At 35.7% G+C, this 20,292-nt stretch overlaps 1 protein-coding gene across 3 annotated transcripts in view; it reads right to left on the minus strand.

Moving 5' to 3' along the window:
* foxo6a (forkhead box O6 a) overlaps nucleotides 1-20,292 on the minus strand; it is a 134,908-nt gene that overhangs the window by 43,335 nt on the left and 71,281 nt on the right. For 2 of the 3 annotated variants that reach the window (XR_015510996.1, XM_087286613.1), the window contains exon 1: nucleotides 8,649-9,093. The exons of the other annotated variant lie outside the window; for it this stretch is intronic. Coding sequence is in view for 1 of the 2 variants with exons in the window: in XM_087286613.1 (XP_087142739.1) it covers nucleotides 8,649-9,074 (426 nt within the window). In the remaining variant the exon portion in view is untranslated. Of the gene's footprint in view, nucleotides 1-8,648; nucleotides 9,094-20,292 lie in introns of those variants that run through there. 3 annotated transcript variants of the gene reach the window in all.

Below are 20,292 nucleotides of genomic sequence, written 5' to 3' on the forward strand. Positions count from 1 at the left end.
TCAAATGGAGGAGGCTCATTCTTTATTCTCGCACTGCAGATGGTTTGTATAACTTTTTTCATGTGAAACAATCAGTTTTTCCCACTTAAAAAATCCGCCATGTAAATAGCAATTGGGCCACAGCGCAATGCAACTGACTCTTAAAGTTAATGGCAGATGAGACTCTGATTGGTTTAATGCATGTTATGCTCAAAACACACCCATGACTCATTAAGAGAATAAGCACACACTCTGTTAGACCCTGGGCCAGGGCACAAACTGTATTTTTCTGTGCTTAAAATAGCAAAAGTGGATTTGGATACGTACTTAATACTTTTGTGCCATGTGCTTTAGACTTTGCACTTAGATCGCTAAAATAGGAGTGAGTGAAACCTCATCAGATTTTCTGCCTCTGATTGGTTGTTGTCATTTTGCTCAACTCCAGCCATTAGTGTTTATTTTCAGCTTCATGTTCATCTTTGGGTTTCTCCAGCAAATAGCAGAACAGCAATTACTGGGGAGGTGGGGATAAAGATATAAGCCCCCCACCTGATTGGTCAAATTTAGATAAATAACCAATGCATAAAATACATGTAATTTATTACACATGTCTGTGATACGCATATACAATGTTACAAATATCCATAAATGAGAAGTTTTAAATATTTTGTGATTATAATTTTTTTTTTCCTCCATTTATTTATGCTTTTAGTACCATTGTGGGAGCCTGATCTTTCGCTCAACATATTTTAACCTCGAAAAGTTAAAAAAAGTGACTTTTATTAAATTTTTTAACATTTTAAAGTGATATATTATCTACGATGGTGTTATATATTATGGAACAAAAACCTTGTAATAAACTGCCAGTACATTTTCTGTTATTTCACAGACTTTTTTCTCTATATTATTATTTATTTTACATTATATTATTTCAAAGTACTAAAATGTCAATAAAAGTCACTTTGTTAAACTATAGAGTTGAATTTTCATCATCAAAAGTCGACAAAGCAGATATCAACATCCCATAATGCAATTCACAACCGTAAATAAAAGGAAAAACACTTGTAAATCACAAAAAACACGGAAACTGCTTAACAGATATTTTACACTGTACTATTATCATGATTATGATTATTAAGCAATATATTGTGCTCATCTATGACTTATCAAAATGTCATAAAAGAGGTCAAAAATAAATCCCTGTGAATTTACACAGTGGCTCAGTGGTTAGCACTGCAAGAAGGTCAGCTCAAAGCAAGAAGGTCGCTTTTCGAGTCACGGCTGGGCCAGTTGGCATTTCTGTATGGAGTTTGCGTGTGCAGCCCATGTTGCTGTGGGTTTCCACTGAATGCTCCGGTTTCCCACACAGCCCAAACACATGCGCTATAGGTGAAATGGATGAACTAAATTGGCCGTAGTGTATGAGTGTGTGTGTAAATGCGAGAGTGTATGGATGTTTCCCAGTACTGGGTTGTGGCTGGAAATGTATCCGCTGTGTAAAACATATGCTGGAATAGTTGGCGATTCATTCCACTGTGGAGACCCCTAATAAATAAGGGCCTTAGCCAAAGGAAAATGAATAAATGACTAAATTCACACACAAGAACATGTTTTCAGAAAACTTTTAAGACATGTCCACTCCACAGATCCATATTTTATATCAAATTAGTATCAGACGATAGACATTTCAGTTTTTTTGTGTGTGTGTTTTTATATACAAAATGAGAACCTGTTTGCTTTATTTCACTGTCTGTCAGCTTTCCCTCTCTCATTGGCTCCTGATTCTTTGCCCCGCTGCCTTGCGCCATTAAAGACCTTAAAGACATGTTATAAATAACACTCGAGTCACTTCACATTACAGTCTGACTGACTGGCTGGCACCCGCACTGACCCGCCGAGCAATACCCTGGCAGCACATTACCAGCCATCACACTGACACACACACACACACACATTTTAACATGACACTCTTTTAATGATAGATTAGCATTTGTCGATAAAAATGCACAGGAGGGATTTTAAAAACATTAATGAATAAAATAATGGGAAGAGAATCCTTATTTATTTAGTAGGCGATCATTTATGTGAAGATATCACAATATTCATCAATAGATTAGATAAACACTTCGTCACAGATTGAAAAGGAAGATATTAAAGTTTAAAATGAGTTGTTTTTTGTTGTTGTACAGACATTGTTGGGAGATTTGGCGGATATTTAACATCTATCTTCTTGTAGGTCAAATATGTTATGTCGAAAATGTTGAAATTTTATTTATGTTTTTGAGATAAATCTTACTAAAGCTGCTGAGATTTGACAAAAAAACAGTAATACAGTGAAATAAAATTATTTTTTTTCTACAATTTAAATTCTATTTCTTTACTATTAAAAAAAATAAAAGAGATAATTTATTCTTGTAGAGGCAAAGCAGATTTTTCAGCAGCTGATTTGGTGGTAAATTAATATAAATTAATATTGTTTTTTTAAAATGAGTCATTCACTGTAAATAATTGTTAAAAAATAAATAAATAGTCTGGTTGCTGTGGTTTCCAGATTTTAATGTTTAAAATATTGTAAACTGTAAAGGAAATTCATGATTTTTACAGTAAACTTCCATGCTTCATTTATCCATACTGTTATATACTGTGGCAATGTTTTGAAGTACTAACATCTACACATCATACCTTCATTAATTCAATTCAATTCTTCTTTATTTCTACAGCAATTCTACATTGTAAATTGTTTCAAAGCAGCTTAACATTGAAGTTCTAGTAAATTGAAACTGCGTCAGATTTGAAGTTCAGTTTCAGTTCAGTGTGGTTGCATTTTCACTGCTGAAACTGCTTTAAAAGGACATTACAAAGACAAAACAAAATTATGAGCATGTGTGCATGAGAAAGTCCAAGTCGGAGCACTCACTTTGGTCCCCCGGGCTCTGCGCTGGTTGGGGAAATTCCAAATTGGACCAAAACAATTCATTACAATTGGCTTAAGATTGGCAAGCAAAATTCGGGACATTGCAACCTGCAAAAGAACTTTAAAAAAAGTCTTTATATTAAAACATTTAAAAAAAGTAAACCAAAAGTTCACACTAAGGCTAATGATATCGTCTTCAACTGTAGTCTTGCTATGTGTTACTAGCGAATTGTTAATCTGTTTTACATGTTGGTACATATTGGTATCATGTCCTAGTTATAAGGCTTTGTTAGTAGTAGTAGTAGTAGTAGTAGTAGTAGTAGTAGATTACTCAGGGCAAAGCAAAGACAGACACAAAGATGGCCTTTAACACATGGGTCAGGACACGTCTCAACAAGTTTTTAGAGATGTACGTATAATGGGCAGTCAGGAGAAGGCTGTTAATGCAGCTAAGTCTCCCTCAGGATTTAGGGGACACGCTTTGCTTATTTAAATGACATGAGCTTACATTCAGCCTAAACGATTAGGGCTGAGCAGACTGAGGGTCCATTGTGAGGATACTTTAGTCAATCTGTCTTCTTCTAATACAGTTCAAGTGGAAAACCACAGTTTTCATGCTGTAATGGGATGCACAGTGTGTCTGTAAAAATGTTCAGCAGTTGTCATATCCACATAGAAATCTGATACATGGAAATATATATATACACAGAGAGAAGATTTTTTTCACCACATTTCTAAACATGATAGTTTTAATAACTCTCTAAATCTCTAATAACTGATTTATTTTATCTTTACCATGTTGACAGTAAATAATATTTGACTAGATATTTTTCAAGAAATTCTATACAGCCTAAAGTGACATTTAAGTGGTTTACTAGGTTAATAAGATTAACTAGGCAGGGTAATTAGGCAAGTTATTGTATAACGCTGGTTTGTTCTGTAGACTATTGAAAAAAAAAATAGCTTCAAGGGACTTATAATTTTGACCTTAAAAATGATTAAAAAAATAAATAAAACTGCTTTTATTCTAGCCGAAATAAAACAAATAAGACTTTCTTCAGAAGAAAAAAATATTCACCCAACAATGAAGATTTCCTCATCATTTACTCACACTCAAGTGGTTCTAAACTGTAATAAATTTCTTTCTTCTTTTGAACACAAAACAAGATGTTCTGAAGAATGTTGAAAATCAATCGCCACTGACCTCCACAGCAGAAAAACAAATACTATGGAAGTCAATGACTCCTGTTGCTGCTTTCCAACAGTCTTCAAAAAACTTTAGCTGCGTCCCAAATCGCATACTTATGCACTATTCTATAGTAGTATAAATAGTGTAAGTAGTGTGTTCACACTGAAAACTCTAAAAATAATAAGTGCACTTTAACTACCCGGATGATGCACATATTCAGCCGCTAAAATTAAGTGTGTAATGATGGACACTTCACAAACTCAACGACCGCAGGTTTGCTTATGTAGCGGAAGGGGCGGAGCTATTGGACGCACATGTTGAATAACTTTATTTATTTTGGATGGTGAAAGCAAAATTCTCCTATGAGAGAGATTATAGCGCCTCCCGATGATGAATGCGGTTATACTCACGGCAGGTATTATCTGATAATTCGGTCGTTTATTTCACTGATTTGGCAACCGTCAAACGTCATCAGGGAAACGGTTTGAATTTCCGCTTAGTAAAAAAAACATTAGAGTGTCATTTGGGACGACACTACATACATGTACTATCCTGTTGAGTGTGTAAGTGCATAAGTACATAGTGCATGAGTGCATAGTGTATGGTGTGCCATTTGGGACGCAGCTCTTGTCTTGTTTTCAGCAGAAGAAAGAAATAAAAGAGTTTTAATAAAAGATTAATAAAAGAGTTTTCAGTTTCGGGTGAACTATCCCGTTAAGAAGCCAGCTACACAACTCCATTACCCAACTCAAAATGAAAAACTGTATGTGTTTGGTTGTCAGAGATGGCAAAAGTACACAAATCCTTTACTCTAGTAGAAGTACAGATACTCATGTTTAAAATGACTCTGGTAAACGTTGAAGTACTGACAACACTTTTGTACTCAAGTAAAAGTAAAGAAGTATGGCCTCAAAAATGTACTTAAGTAAAAAAGTACCCATTACTAATACACGTTTTAGTTTTACTAGGTAAATATCCAGTCTCCCACATTTGATTGTTTTAGAACTCAATGTACAAATCTTTTTTTTTTTACAGTATTAGATTGAAAGATCAGAGAAATCCTGTGCAGTATGAAGACAAAAGACTGTTCACCTTAAGCATTTGTAAGGCATATTTTTGAATTGGAATGTCTCTCTCTTGTTTACCTGTGATCTGATTGAGCAAAATGTGTCTTATAACCAAGTAAAAAGGGCAACATCAGTCATGTTATATTCACCGTCTCCCTCCGTAGTCATCCTTGCCTTTCCCATAGTAATCATCATAAACTAGCCTGCATACGGCACGTGATAGCCTAGGTTGAAAAAGCCACACACTGCAGCACGCAGGCACAAAAAAATAGACAGACTGCATTAAAAAGGCACTTCAAATTGCGCAATGACAAAGAAATAATATAGATTGCACCACCAAACACTTAAAAAAAAAGTAACAAGTCCGATTTTACAAATGTAAGGAGTAGAATGTACAGATATTTGTGTAAAAATGTAAGGAGTAAAAGTAAAAAGTTGTCAGAAAAATAAGTAGGGGAGTAAAGTACTGATACCAGAAAAATCTACTTAAGTAGAGTAACAAAGTATTTGTACTTAGTTACTTCCCATCTCTTTTGGTTTTTTATGATAATAGATTGTGAAAATTATATTATAATCCATGTATATAGTGTGTGTACGGTCTGAGCAGTTGACAACCGTTACAACAATGGTGAACTACAGGACTATACTGCCCTACAAAGGCAGCGTGCAGTAGCTACGCGAACACTAAAGCTGAGGGAAAAATGCCTTTAAAATTTTTACACCAGCCAGTTTAACATGCAGATTAGGGATTTTATTTGTCTCTGACGCAGGACAAAATTGAACCAAGAGACAGAATTGATGCCACAACACACACTTTAGACCTTAACCTTGGCTCAGTTTTGTCACTTTGCTTTTTGATGGCAGAATATGAGCACAAGAAGGGTTTCTTTATGAAGTGATGACGTTTAGTCATTTTCTCTGATGACTGGGGATCATTTTATAACATTGCTGTCATCTGTTTGGAAAACATTTTAGAATGAAAATAAGGGGGAAAAGGACAACAAAGGGTCAACACTAAAGATATAAAAGCACAAACATTCTTCCTAATACTGCTAAGACATAGGTCTCCATCCACAGTTTTGCTCAAACCCTAATCAAACAGCTGATCCAACGGTGTTCTACTAGAGACTATTAAGCAGGTGAGTTGGAGGTGGGTGGAGATAATGCAGAGCTGTGGCCCTCCAGGAATTGAGTTTGAGACTACTGTACTAAGGACTTGTGCATTGACAGACCATTTGAATAATCATTAACTTGTGTGTTGAAATAAAATGACATGTTTAAGTAGTGAAGGGCTGCACAAAATGAGCAAATCTTCCTAATGAAATCCATAAGGCCACATGAGATAATTTATGAATGAGAGTCAATCCATTTAAGTCACGTGATTATGACAACATACGCTTACTATTTCACATTCATATTCATTAGCAGTTCAAAATAAATCAGTTTAAATTCAAAGAGTACTGAACCTACTCAGACAGTACACTGGCTGTCATTTTTGGATCTAACCTAAAAATATTTAATGATAATGGCAATGCATTATTTATACTTTCTGAGAGAACTTACAGAACATCTGTATGAATAAATAAGTTGTAGAGGTATTTCTTTCCGCGCCGGAGTTTAATTGGAAGTGAGACTCTGCTTGTTTAGTTCAGGTTCAAGAGGCAGTGTTCACACGTAACGATTCAAATGAACCAAACTAACAGAGCAAGCAGAGCTCGTTTTAAATAACTGTGAACACACCCTCAGCCTTTTATTTTTCAAGCAGTTACTGATGCATGGTATATTGAGCAACTCGAACACCATTCTGTATGCCTCTTACCTACAAACATTTCTTAATTATCCCAGATTGGGCACAATGCACATGTAATAGCTCAAGTTCAGAACTTTGAGGCATAGGTCATTTCTATTCTGAATGTTCAGACTTGGTAATTTTCTCCAAACACTAAATAAAGGATGATTTCTATGTAAAAAAATATATTTTTAAGGTTTTTTTTTAAGGTAAGTGGTTTTAAATTAATTATTCAGGCTGAATTTAAACAAGCCAATTAAATTTAGTAGCATTCAACTTAATTTATTTCTTTAAATTCAACATATATAAATTGTTTGTGACCACCTATACCTTAAAAAAACTTAGTAAATCCAATGAATCATTTTGTTTCAGTGTTGGTGAAGTAATTAATAATATCTCTGTCTGTTATTAAAGTCAGGCACATGTAACTGTGCATTATTAATGTTGTGTGTGCTTTAACTTTGCATCACTAATAATTATACATGATATATTGAGCAAGACAAACACCATTCTGTATGCCTCTTTCCTACAAATATTTCTTAATTTTGCCAGGTTATGGACAATGCACATAAATTAGCTCAAGTTCAGACCTTTAAGGCATACTGTAAGGTCATTTCTTGTCTGAATGTTGTCATTTCCTCCAAAAACTAAATAAAAGATGATTTATAGGTAAAAAAAAAAAATTTAAATAAATAAATAAATAAATAAATAAATATATATATATATATATATATATATATATATATATATATATATATATATATATATATATTTTTTTTTTTTTTTTTTTTTGTTAGACTTACTAAGTTTTTTTAAGCAAGTGGTTACAAATACTATGTAGGCTAAATTTAAAAAAAAAATTAAATTTAGTAGATTTTAGCTTAATTTGTTTGTTTAAATTCAGCATTTATAAATTGTTTGCGACCACTTGGCTAAAAGAAAAAAAAAGTATATTCAATGCATCATTTTAATTTTCACTGTTCAAGTGATTAATAATCTCTCTGTCTGTTATTAAAGTCAGGCACATGTAACTAAGCATTAATAATGTTGTGTGTGCTTTAACTGTGTATCACTAATAATATGGTGTGAGGTTCAAACTGGCAAACAAAGGAAATTGCAAAAGTGCCTCAATGAATCAAGTGCTTGGAATGAATCAAACTGATTGCAGACTATTGCAACTAGACACATATTTTAGAGCAGGTCTGATAATGCATGATTACAATATGAGTGGGTTTCCCTCCTAAAATACCTTTATCATAATCAACCACTTAAAAAATGTATAGATTTACTAATATTAATCATAATTATCCATATTCTGTGCATGCTTGGTTTCCCACACTGCTCTTCTGTATAACAATGCTGGATATTATAATAAATATTATAATAAATAAAAATAATAATAAAATAAATGCTCTATAAAGATTAAAGTCTAAAACTATTTCCCACGTGAGAGAACAAAATCATATTTACATTACTTTCTGATTGACTCAATATTGAACGCCCTGAATATTCATTTCCCGTAATTTACGCACATTCTACAAACATACAGTATTGTAAAACACCTATTTTTTACATTTCAAATAATAATATAAGAAGTGATTGATGTGGCTATGATTTATTTAGAGAAAACCACATGCAAGTGTCACTTGTTCAACATACGTGAATTGTGCTTGAATGCATGCATGTATCATACAACACGATAGGCAATACCTTCCATCCGGCAGAGCTGTTGCTGTCTCCTTTATCCTTGAAATATGGCACATATCGGACCATCCAGTCGTAGATCTGAGACAGGGTGAGCCTTTTGTCGGGTGTGCTCTCGATGGCCCGGGTGATGAGCTCCGCGTACGACTGGTTCCCCCACGCGTTCCGCCGGGAGGACGCCTTGGTTTTGCGCAGCGCGGCTCCGGTCAAGTCGTGAAATCCTCCGGCATCCAGCACCATCATCCTCCTCCTGCACGACGGTGAAGGAGCACGATCCGAATCCACTTGAAAAATGGAGAGATTGAGCGACAGATCCGCGTTCACGACATCACACGAGAAGTCATTCGTCCAGCTGCAGGAGCGAGCCGCGCTGCCCAATTCCGACTCCATATCCACCTGATGAGCCTCCGCTTCATCCTCCTCTATCATCATCTTCTGTGCTTAAGAAACCGATGGCAGGTAGATGTCGTCAGGTGATCAAGTATATTCTGAGAAACGCCTCAACGAGTCCACCTTACACAGGGCGGGAGAGAGGAGGATGCTGTAAATGAGAGCGCATCATGTTGAAGTGAGTCTGGCTTTTGCAGGAATAATGGGATGCATGTGTTCAGACAGCGGCTCATCTTCAATTTCCATCCCGGTTTTAACTCACTCTGACCGCAGCATCCTCCTCCTCCTCCTCATCATACTCCCATTGCCGGTTACATGCAGGCAGAACTGGAGCAGCAACAGATGACAAAAGCTTTATACTGTAGTTCCACTCAATGAGAACTATAAATTTCACAATGAACGTCGGGAAATGTTTGGAAAAGCCCCATGCATGTTGTGCTTTATTCCGTTTTGATTGTAGGCTAATATAGTATATATTTTGGAGATACATATTTTTTCCCCTCTTAAATAAAAGGTAGTAAAAAGACATCTCTCATGTGCTACTTTTGTGCATAATTTATTATTGATTTCAAGAAATTGTTAGTCGAAAAAGAGGAACTGTTCACCTAAATATAAAAACATGTTGTATTTTTTTCTTGTCATTAATTTAATTTTTAAAATTTAATTATTATTATTATTATTTTTAGATTATTTAAATTATTTCAAGGATGTGTTCAGAGATGCTCTTCTGCAGACCTCGGTTGTAACAAGTGGTTATTTGAGTTACTGTGTCTTTCTATCAGCTGGAACTGGCCATTCTCCTCTGACCTCTGGCATCAACAAGGTATTTGCGCCCACAGAATTGCTGCTTACTGGATATTTTCTCTTTTTCAGACAATTCTCTGTAAACCCTAGAGATGATTGTGCGTGAAAATCCCATTAGATGAGTAGTTTCTCAACCCAGGCCAACAACCACGCCACATTCAAAGTCACTTAAATCACCTTTCTTCCCCATTCTGATGCTCGATTTGAGGAGCAGATTGTCTTGACCATGTCTACATGCCTAAATGCATTGAGTTGCTGCCGAGTGATTGGCTGATTAGAAATTTGCGTTGACGAGCATTTAGACAGGTGTACCTAATAAAGTGGCCGGTGGGTGTATACAGCACAAGGTGAAAATGTCAGAATATGAGTGGAATTTGGAATTCTGTCAGTGTGACAGACAGATTTATACAAAAATGAAGATATTCTATGAATAAAAAGTGTATATATTCCCTGATCTGTATTTATAGAAACATCTAACAGATTAAGCAGGCCTATTGATTTTTTACTCTATAAATATTAATATAGATCATGATTAAACATTTGAAATTACAGTTAATTCCATAGGACGGCACAGACATTTGTAAAAGAAACTGAGGGCAGAGGATTTTTATGTGTGTGTATCAACTATTATTTTTTTGTAAATCATAGATTTAGAAAAAAGTAAACATCAAACGAAAAAAAAAGAAGTGACTGTCAGAATCCTGTTTAAACTGCAAATCCAGATTTGTGTAAATTATTGCATTAAATATTTATCATAAAAAAACATAAAATAAACATAAAAGGCCATACAAAGACATCTCTCCTGTAGTACTTTTGTGCGTAATTTATTATTCGTATAAAGAAATTGTTAGTCAAAAAGAGCTGCTAAAAGGAACAGTTCACCTAAATGTCAAAACATGTATTTTTTCTCGCCATAAATTTAATTTCTATTTTTATTTAATAACTAATATATTTTAAAAAATGTACTACTACTACTATTAACTGTGTTTACTATGTTATTTTTAAACATATATGTATGTTCTTTTTTATGTAAACTTTAATAATGCTTTGGCAATACATTTGTTACATTTTCATGCCAATAAAGCAATTATTGAATTCAATTCAATTGACACGGAGAGAGAGTTTATTATGTATCTTTTTATATATCCTTTTACTTTAAACTTAGTGAATACTTTGGCAAAATATTTAAAGCTTTTGTCAGGCCGATCATTTAAAAAAAATGTATTTCAATTTAAATTGGAAGAGAAAGAGAGAGATTTCGATTTTAGTGTCTGCTTAAATTACAGTATGTACAGGGGCGGATTTAACCAATAAGCGAGGTAAGTGACTGCTTAGGGCCCCAGGAAAAAAAAAAACTTAAAATGTATTAATTTAAAAAATAGAAAATAAGATTGTGTGACAATATAAATATAAATAATATAAATAAAATCAGATAAAAGTAGAAAGGGTGCATTTCAGGACTTGGGCCCAGCATAGGGCCCCAAAATCACTAAATATACAAGGTGAAAATGTCAGAATATGAGTGAAATTCTCACTGTGTAACATAGATTTATGCAAAAATGAACACTACTGGGTACTATAAAACTTAACCTTTCGTGCTTACCAGCTGGCCCCTTACCTCTGTACGTTGGCAAACTTGAGATGCAGAGAGGAGCTGACCATGACAACAGGGTTCGAGCCTGTTGAAGAACGGTTCAAGAAAACAGAAGCCAAAAATTTAAATAAACAAGTAAATAATAAGGTTAGAATGTGGTAAAATCTGAAAACATGTTAAAAATCAGGCGAGGGCTTTTCTTTTTCTGGATTGTTTTTTAAAATTTTCGGTTGGGTTCAGGGAAGTGGGTGCACGGGTCAATTAATTCTTTTGAAAACACTACTGGTTGGGTTAAGGGATGGAGGAGGATGGTTCAGTCGATCAGTCAGTCAGTCGGTTAGTCCACATCGGCCTCTGGTGGATTTACGTGGGAACAGCAATCGCGAATGGAACAAATTTAAGATCTCAAAATGCATACACAGTGGCCTCTGGTGGATTTGCGGAAACAAAAACTGCCAAAAAACTTACCTCCTGGGATGTATTTGGCACTCTCCAGAAATGTATATAGTGGTACGTTTACATAATGAGCCTGTTGAGCAATGTGGGACCCAGCATTTTTTACAGTGTAGAAAACAATTATCGAAACTCTTTGGTCAGTTTTGAACGAGATGCTAATGGAGATACCAAACCAATGTAAATAATTTTGAGAAATAAATATTGGAGTGTTCCTTAAGGACAATATAATTACCATCAAAGATCACCAATTGTGGATAAACAGATGAAATGTAAACCAGTTCTCATGACAGTCTCTGATCTGTATTTATTAAATATCTAACAGATCTATTTTTTACACTATAAATATTAATATAGACTAGGAAAGATTAGGATTAAATATTTACATTTACAATTAATTCCATGGGCGTGCACTGACAGACTGTAAATATCTAGTAATGTTTTATGAACAAATTTTCGGGAGGAGCATGATCAGTCTTTGTCGAGGCTAATTCATCACAGACAATCATTCTATTTTCCAAGTAGCTCAAGACCAAACCCCTATATATAGTCAAACACGTCATACCTTTGTTTTCTTTTGACTTCAGCATCACTCCACCACCGTAACTCCACACTATTAAACCCTATACCTATTTAAATCTGTGGGGGGAGCGTTCTGAAGCCGAGCTAGACACTGCGCTCGGACCCTATCTCAATCCTGATAAGGGGAATAACCAGCCTAATCTCACGAGGAAACGTAAGTATTTTACGTTTTGTCAGTTTAGTTGCTAATTCGTACAAATTTGTACGAGTTCAGTCGTATGAAAATGTACGGTTAAAAAGGAGGCGTGGCACCCAACCCCACCCCTAACCCCAACCATCATTGGGTAACAAGCAAATCGTACTAAAATTTTACGAATTAGATCCTACGAATTCATACAAATTACCCACTAAATCAAAAAGTTACGAATTGCCGTGAGATTGCGTTGGAACAACACGAGTTAGGATGTCTTCCTGAGCTCAGAGCCCTTTCCCCGGACAGCACGCCAAATACGCATATTCTATTCAGTCAAATATCTGTGAGTGTGAACTCGTGGAATGACTCTTGTTCTAAATTGACATATTTTTTGGAATAAGCTATTTTGTATCAAGTATTATTATTTTTTTGTTGTTGTCTTTTGTAAATCATAGATTTAGAAATATGCAAACAAAAAATCTTGCTAACAAAAATTGCTAAATACTAGAGTACCTTTAAACGGTGCAAATCCAGATTTGTGTCATTTATATTAAATGAATCATTCATTCATTCATTTTCTTTTTGGCTTAGTCCCTTTAATAATCCGGGATCACCACAGCAGAATGAACCGCCAACTTATCTAGCATATGTTTTTACGCAGCAGATGCCCTTCCAGCTGCAACCCATCACTGGGAAACACACTCTCATTCACACACATACTCTACGGACAATTTTAGCTTACCCAATTCACCTGTACTACATGTCTTTGGACTGTGAGGGAAACCCGAGCACCCAGAGGAAACCCATGTGAATGACAACTGACCCAGCTGAGGCTTGAACCAGCGACTTTTTTGCTGTGAGGTGACAGCACTAACCACTGCACCACCGCATCGCCTTATTAAATGAATATTCATCATAATTAACATGTCAGCACCTTCTGTTATGTGCTTAGGGCTTTATTCTAGGTTTATATTAGACAACAGTTTATCAAGCATTTCTAACATAGTCAGAAACTGTTTGATCAACCATTTTCATTAATTGATTGCATAATTAATTCTCATAATTTAAAAAAAATATTCCCTGATAGCAGGTTTTTAAAGTCTTAAAAAAACTTTTTAAAACACACGTATGTGTATGTTTGTACTGATAAACTGCTGAAAATTAAAAAATAATAATAATAATTTTGGATGTTCCACACCATACCTGTCAACCATCCCGTTTTTCCCAGGTTTCTCTCGTATTTTACACTTTTATCCCGCTATCATCATGTAAAGGTATTTTCCTGTATTTCTCCCCTATTTTCTCTGAAGGGTGGCAAGAAACATTAAAGAGCCGAGCCTCCCTATACGCAATCCATACCGCCCAACCACCAGGGGCCGCCCCTTGCTCTTAAATGTGAGTCTGTTCTGGGTTGGGGGGTGGAATCCCTTATTATGGTGGGCATATCCCTTATTTTCACATCCCAATGTTGACAGGTATGTTCCACACACATTTTTTTAAGTGATTTTACACTGGATATGTGAATTTAGTCTTTTCTGTAATTCTACCATTTACCTTAAATTAACCATTAACCTGCAAAAAAAACCCGTAAAAGTATAGAAAATATATCTATTATTTTATTTACAGTGCATAGATACTTCTTTTTCAAGCATGGTCAGTCATTTCACAGTCGTCCTCTGATGCACTCAGAGCATTCTTTGTGCTCGGGGTGAATAAGATCAGGGTTGTGTTGACTAAGCTTCAGACACGCAAATCCAGCCTGACTAATTACAACCCAAGCCTAAATGACAGACTGCAGTTTCCACAGCCGTTTCACAACAATGTTTAATATGTTATATTGCTCGCCATTTCATTGGGGGCTTCATTATGTTAGTGGTATAGTGGTTATATCCTGGCACCACTGTGTCCTTTATCAAGATATATTTCATTGAAATGAAACCAGTAATAAAAAGCTGCTTCCTGTAAAATAAATCAGCTAAATGAACAATGGCCTTTGACGTATTCCTTATTATTGCGCTTTAATTTGGACAGCATAAAAGTGCACTAATATTTCAAGACTGAACTGTAATTAAAAGAGACTATAGGTAGCATATATATATATATATATATATATATATATATATATATATATATATATATATATATATATATAAATATAAATATATATATATATATATATATATATATATATATATATAAATATAAATATATATATATATATATATATATATATATATATATATATATATATATATATATATATATATATATATATATATATATATATATATTAGGGGTGTCAAAATTAATTGTTTCTTCGGTGCACCGCGATGCAGACGCGGACAATAAGGTATCGGTTCAGAAATAATCATAACCGGTTATTATGTACTGACATCATTTATCTCCTATGCGCTCTGTCGCGAGGGAGGTGAGCGCCGGTATTTACAACACTCAGCCAACTCAGGGCCGGTCCGTGGCATAGGCACCATAGGCAAATGCTTGGACTAAGGGTGCTGTATATCTATGGGGGGCGCCAGAATGGAGCGCGGTTCAGTTGGTTTTGTTTTCGATATTCCTGACACACATTCAGTGATAGACGGCAATAACTCAAAAACCTCTTACCCTAAAAAGATCTAAAGTGTGTTTCCTACAAAAATACAAAGCAGGTTATGTTTGACAGCTGTCTTTCTTTTTTTTTTGCTCGACATTACGAGCACTGCTCCGTTTAAGCCCTCGCCAACATGCGTTCAGCCGGGAGAGCTCGCGCTGAGAGGAGCTCTCAGTAAGGGGCCGTCGGAAAAGTGCTTCTTTTTTTCCGTTTTTTTTGTTTTTCTGCTCCGCTCAGCACGAGCTCTCCCTGTTGCGAGGGTTTAAGTGTGTGTGTGTGTGTGTTTGTTTCTTTGGTGCTGTCTATGTTTGTGTATGTGTTTGAATGAGAGACAGTGTGGTACTGTGTGGTTATACAGACACGTTGTTATAGCCTCCCCTCTAAAATATAACACTGTATATGGAAAGCATCGTCAATGCACCGTGATGCACCAAGATATCGAATTGAACCAAATCGAAGGCGTGATAATCGTAACCGAACCGAACCGAACCATGAGACCAGTATAGGTTCAAACCTCTAATATATATATATATATATATATATATATATATATATATATATATATATATATATATATATATATATATATATATATATATATATTATAAAAATGAATGTGTTTGATGCAACGACATGTTAAAAAATTACCATTATTCACTGTAAAAAAAAATTCTGGGTTCCACACAATTCCTTCATGTTTTCCCAACACAAATTGATTAAGTTAATTATTTTTTACAAATTAAAGTGGATTGAACAAAAAAATAATAATAATAATTGCCCCCCCCCCCCAAAAAAAAAAAAAAACTTAAGAATTGTGTTGTTTTAACTCATTTGAAACAAGTAGTTTGTACAAGCAGCAAAAGTTCTTTTTTTGAGTGTTGAATTTATTCATCCGATCTTCTGGACTCTTCTGTAGATACATTGTGTTCTAAGTTTTAAATAGAAAATTAAGTTATCGAAACTTTTTTTTTATTATTAGATGCTTTTATTATTATGCAGAGTGGACTGTTCCTTTAAGGACAACATAATTACCATCAAGAATCACCAATTGTGGATAAACAGATATAGTGTAAACCAGTTTTCTTTGCACAGTCATGACAGTTGAGTTTGCTATAAGGAACAGAGGACAGCCTTGATTACATTACAGAACAAATGCAAAAAAGGATAGAATTAAAGGATTGAAGGGTAGAAACACACTTAGACATTCCGAGTGTGACATAATTCACCGCAATCCAAATCCACATACAAGTTTGTCTTTGTCTCCACCCAACACGGCCACATTCGCCTTACACAATACACCCACAGAAACCCAGAAATGTGCGCAAATAACTGTGATCTCACACTCAGGATATTATCAAGCTCAACACAAGAGCACGTTAAAGCACTAGGGTGTCAACTGGGTGTTCTCTTTATAGCTTTCTACAATGCATCATGTGTTGCGCATCCTTTTGTCAAGGAAAAGCAGAAACACGGAGGTCACGGTCTTAACACGCTTCATTCCAGGCATTCCCGAGGGCAGGCAGAGCAAATCTAGGTTAATTACAGGGCAGAAACGCTCACTGTAGCCCATCACTTCTGCATAAACAAGCAGCCATCACATGGGCTTGATTTCATTCATTTCGTAACACGTCTGTATTATTCTTCAGAAAACCAGATCTTCAGAAATAGTCTTTTTTTCTGAAAATTCGGCCCTGACTTCATGGTGACCAAAGAAAATTAATATTCATTCGAAATGCTAACAAAGATGCAGAACTTTGATTTGAAACATTCCTCAGAGGTTTGTGGCCCAAATTGGTTCATTCAAATCACCCTTCCAAAGACGCTCTAGTCTAGTGTATTGAGATCTGGTGACTATGAAGGGAATTTTAGTATAATGAAGTCATGTCAGTTTTAGATGATTTGTGCTTTAAACATTGCAATGAGTTCGAATGAGAGTTGAAAGCTGGAGATTACACTCTCCGGCCACTTTATTAGGTACACCTGTCCAACTGCTCGTTAACGCAAAATTCTAATCAGCCAATCATATGGCAGCAACTCAACACATTTAGGCATGTAGACATGATCAAGATGATCTGTTATAATATGTTTTTCTATGTCTCGGCTGTGAAGGACCTGAGCTGTAGATGGAGGAGCTGAACACGCAGCAACATTGAAGGCTCGGGTTTTGAAGAGTCAAGAGGTAAAAAATAAATAAATAAAATGAAAATAAAAGAGTCTCTGATCCATAACCCACAGTAGGTGGCGGTAATGCTCTGTTAAGAATGCGAACCGGCAATAAACACCAGGAAGAAGAAGAAGAAGATGATCTGCTGCAGTTCAAACCGAGCATCAGAATGGGGAAGAAAGGTGATTTAAGTGACTTTGAACGTGGCATGGTTGTTGGTGCCAGACTGGCTGGTCTGAGTATTTCAGAAACTCCTCATCTACTGGGATTTTCACGCACAACTAGCTCTAGGTTTTACAGAGAATGGTCCGAAACAGAGTAAATATCCAGTGGCAGTTCTGCGGGCACAAAGGTGATGCCAGAGGTCAGAGGACTGGTTCCAGCTGATGGAAAGGCAACAGTAACTCAAATAACCACTCGCAACCAAGGTCTGCAGAAGAGCATCTCTGAACGCACAACATGTTGAACCTTGAGGCAGATGGGCTACAGCAGCAGAAGACCACACTGGGTGCACACTGAGTTTTAATTTAAAGCAAACAAATAAATGAACAATAATAACGAAGTTTTGTCCACCTGTTTCCTGGCAGGTGGACAAATCTAAACTTGTTTTTATTAAAACAAATATAAATACGCATATAATAAATAATACTGCTAATACCAATAACAACAACATAATACAAATGCAAAATGTCATGAATGAACTGAAAAAAGCCACCGAGGTGAGGCATAGAGGCAGTGTTATTTATGTAGAAAATAATCATTTTTGTAATATTTTAATCGTTTAATTTTTGTGTCATTTGTAAAAATATTTGTGTATTGCTGTACATCCTGTGTGTATTAAGTAATGTGTAAGCGTTTGGACCTGCATAGGCGCATAACTAACACGCTTTGCGCTGGACTTTAGAGTAGCTTTTACTAGGTCAATGGCTCAGTCTATTTTAGTTCTTCCAAATAGCAACGCACCAACAATGTGAACAATATGTGAAAATTAGGGTTGCACTGGTCTGAAAATAGCAACACTTCGGCCAAACACATCTTGTGCCTTATTGTGCCGGGTGTATGATAGGGACCTTAATCAGAAGCACATCAACATATTTGTTGGCTTTTTCTTGGCTGCTGCATGGAAAGTACCATAGTGACCAGCGTCTTCCAGTACAATGTTTAGAACGTCCGTTGACAGTGTTCACAACAGATAATTTGGGTTTCAATAGCGTTTTTATTGTATTACAGAGTGTTTTTGTGACACACAACTGTGAAAGGTGTGTGTTAAAGCTGTTATGATCTGTCAGATGAGGTTTAAGCGCGAGAGAAAAACATTATCCTAGTTCACGTGTCTGCCTTCCGAAATACAGTGTGTGTGTTTTCTCGGCCTGTCAGCTGTTAGCTCAGCGGCTCTTCAATACCCACACACACATGCTTGTTTTTGTGAAAAGTGGGGACATTACATAGGTTTCCACTAATTTTATACAGTCCAAACCATATATTGTATTGCCCTCACCCCACCCCTAAACCCAACCATCACAAGAGACTGTGTGCAGCTTTACTCTCTGATTAAACTCATTCTGTGTGATTTATAAGCATTTTGAGAAATGAGGACGTCACCAATGTCCTCATATTTCACCCCCTTTTTGTTAAACCTGTGTTATACACTTGTCGTTATACAGATTTGTGTCCTGATATGTCACAAAACATGTACACACACACAAACAAACCAGATTACTGGCATGCACTTAACAGGTATGCAAGCCAAGCAGTTTACTAAAATGAGCAATAAAAGTCTGTTATTGATACTCTGCTGGCTGATTTGCATGTTGATTTTAATCGCGAGCTGTTTATGTTTTATTTAGTGTGTTGTATTTAACCCAGTTTGTGTCATTTCAAAATGTCACTTTATTTTCATTTTGTCACAGATATTAAATCAGTGTGTTAGTGGAAGAGTACAGGCTACGTGTGTGTGTGTGTGTCAAACATTTTGGTGAATTACATTTGTTTGGGATGGTTATATATTTGAAAGAAAGAGAAAATGTTGACTTTAGCGATGACGAAGCTTCATTTCAATGGCACAGGATGCCTTCTGAAAACGAGGGGAAAACGCCTCACAGTAGTTGTTTTCCATCCTATTAGATCGCATTTTTTAAAATCTCGGAGTTGGCGCTGATCGACAACAGGATTAGTTCCAAGATGATAAAAGCAGGGAAAATAGGTAAAGTCTAGATCAGATATGCGGCCGGCCCGAAGTGTGATATGCACATTAATATAGCAGCATTTTTTTATGACGCTGCATAACAATAATTAATATTTTTATTTTATTAATATTTTTACTGTCACGGTTAGGTTTAGGGTTGGGGTAGGCGTTAAAAAATACAATTTATTGGGTAATTTAATAGATAACATAAATAATACTCTGTACATCTACTGTTTTTACATTACTGGGATGGTTGGGATTAGGGTTGGGGTGGGGGTAGACGTTAATAAAATACAATAAGTGGGAAATTTAATAAATAATATAATTAATTCTTGTTAACTTCCGGCTGCAAACGTATCCGATCTAGCAACAACCGGTAAAATAGATTAAAACTATCATTTCAAAGCTGTCCAAATGTGACTGTTTATACGCATCAGCTGCCGACCGGAAGTTCTAAGCATTCTCCTTGCGCATACATGCAAAGCATAATGGGTAACTTTGCTTTCTAAGAAAAAAAGGTCTATACTGAAATAAAACGTCTCAGAAATCTCCATTACCTTGGCGAGAGAGACAACACGACAAATACCGTTTAAAACTAGTAACATTTTTGAAATACATATTTTTATTTTTTTCCCAGAGATGGGTTGCAGCTGGAAGGGCATCCGCTGCGTAAAAAACTTGCTGGATAAGTTGGCGGTTCATTCTGCTGTGGCGACCCCGGATTAATAAAGGGACTA

Source organism: Danio rerio, chromosome 16 (genome assembly GCF_052040795.2).
Source record: "Danio rerio strain M-AB ecotype USA chromosome 16, GRCz13ab, whole genome shotgun sequence".
Taxonomy (NCBI): domain Eukaryota; kingdom Metazoa; phylum Chordata; class Actinopteri; order Cypriniformes; family Danionidae; genus Danio; species Danio rerio.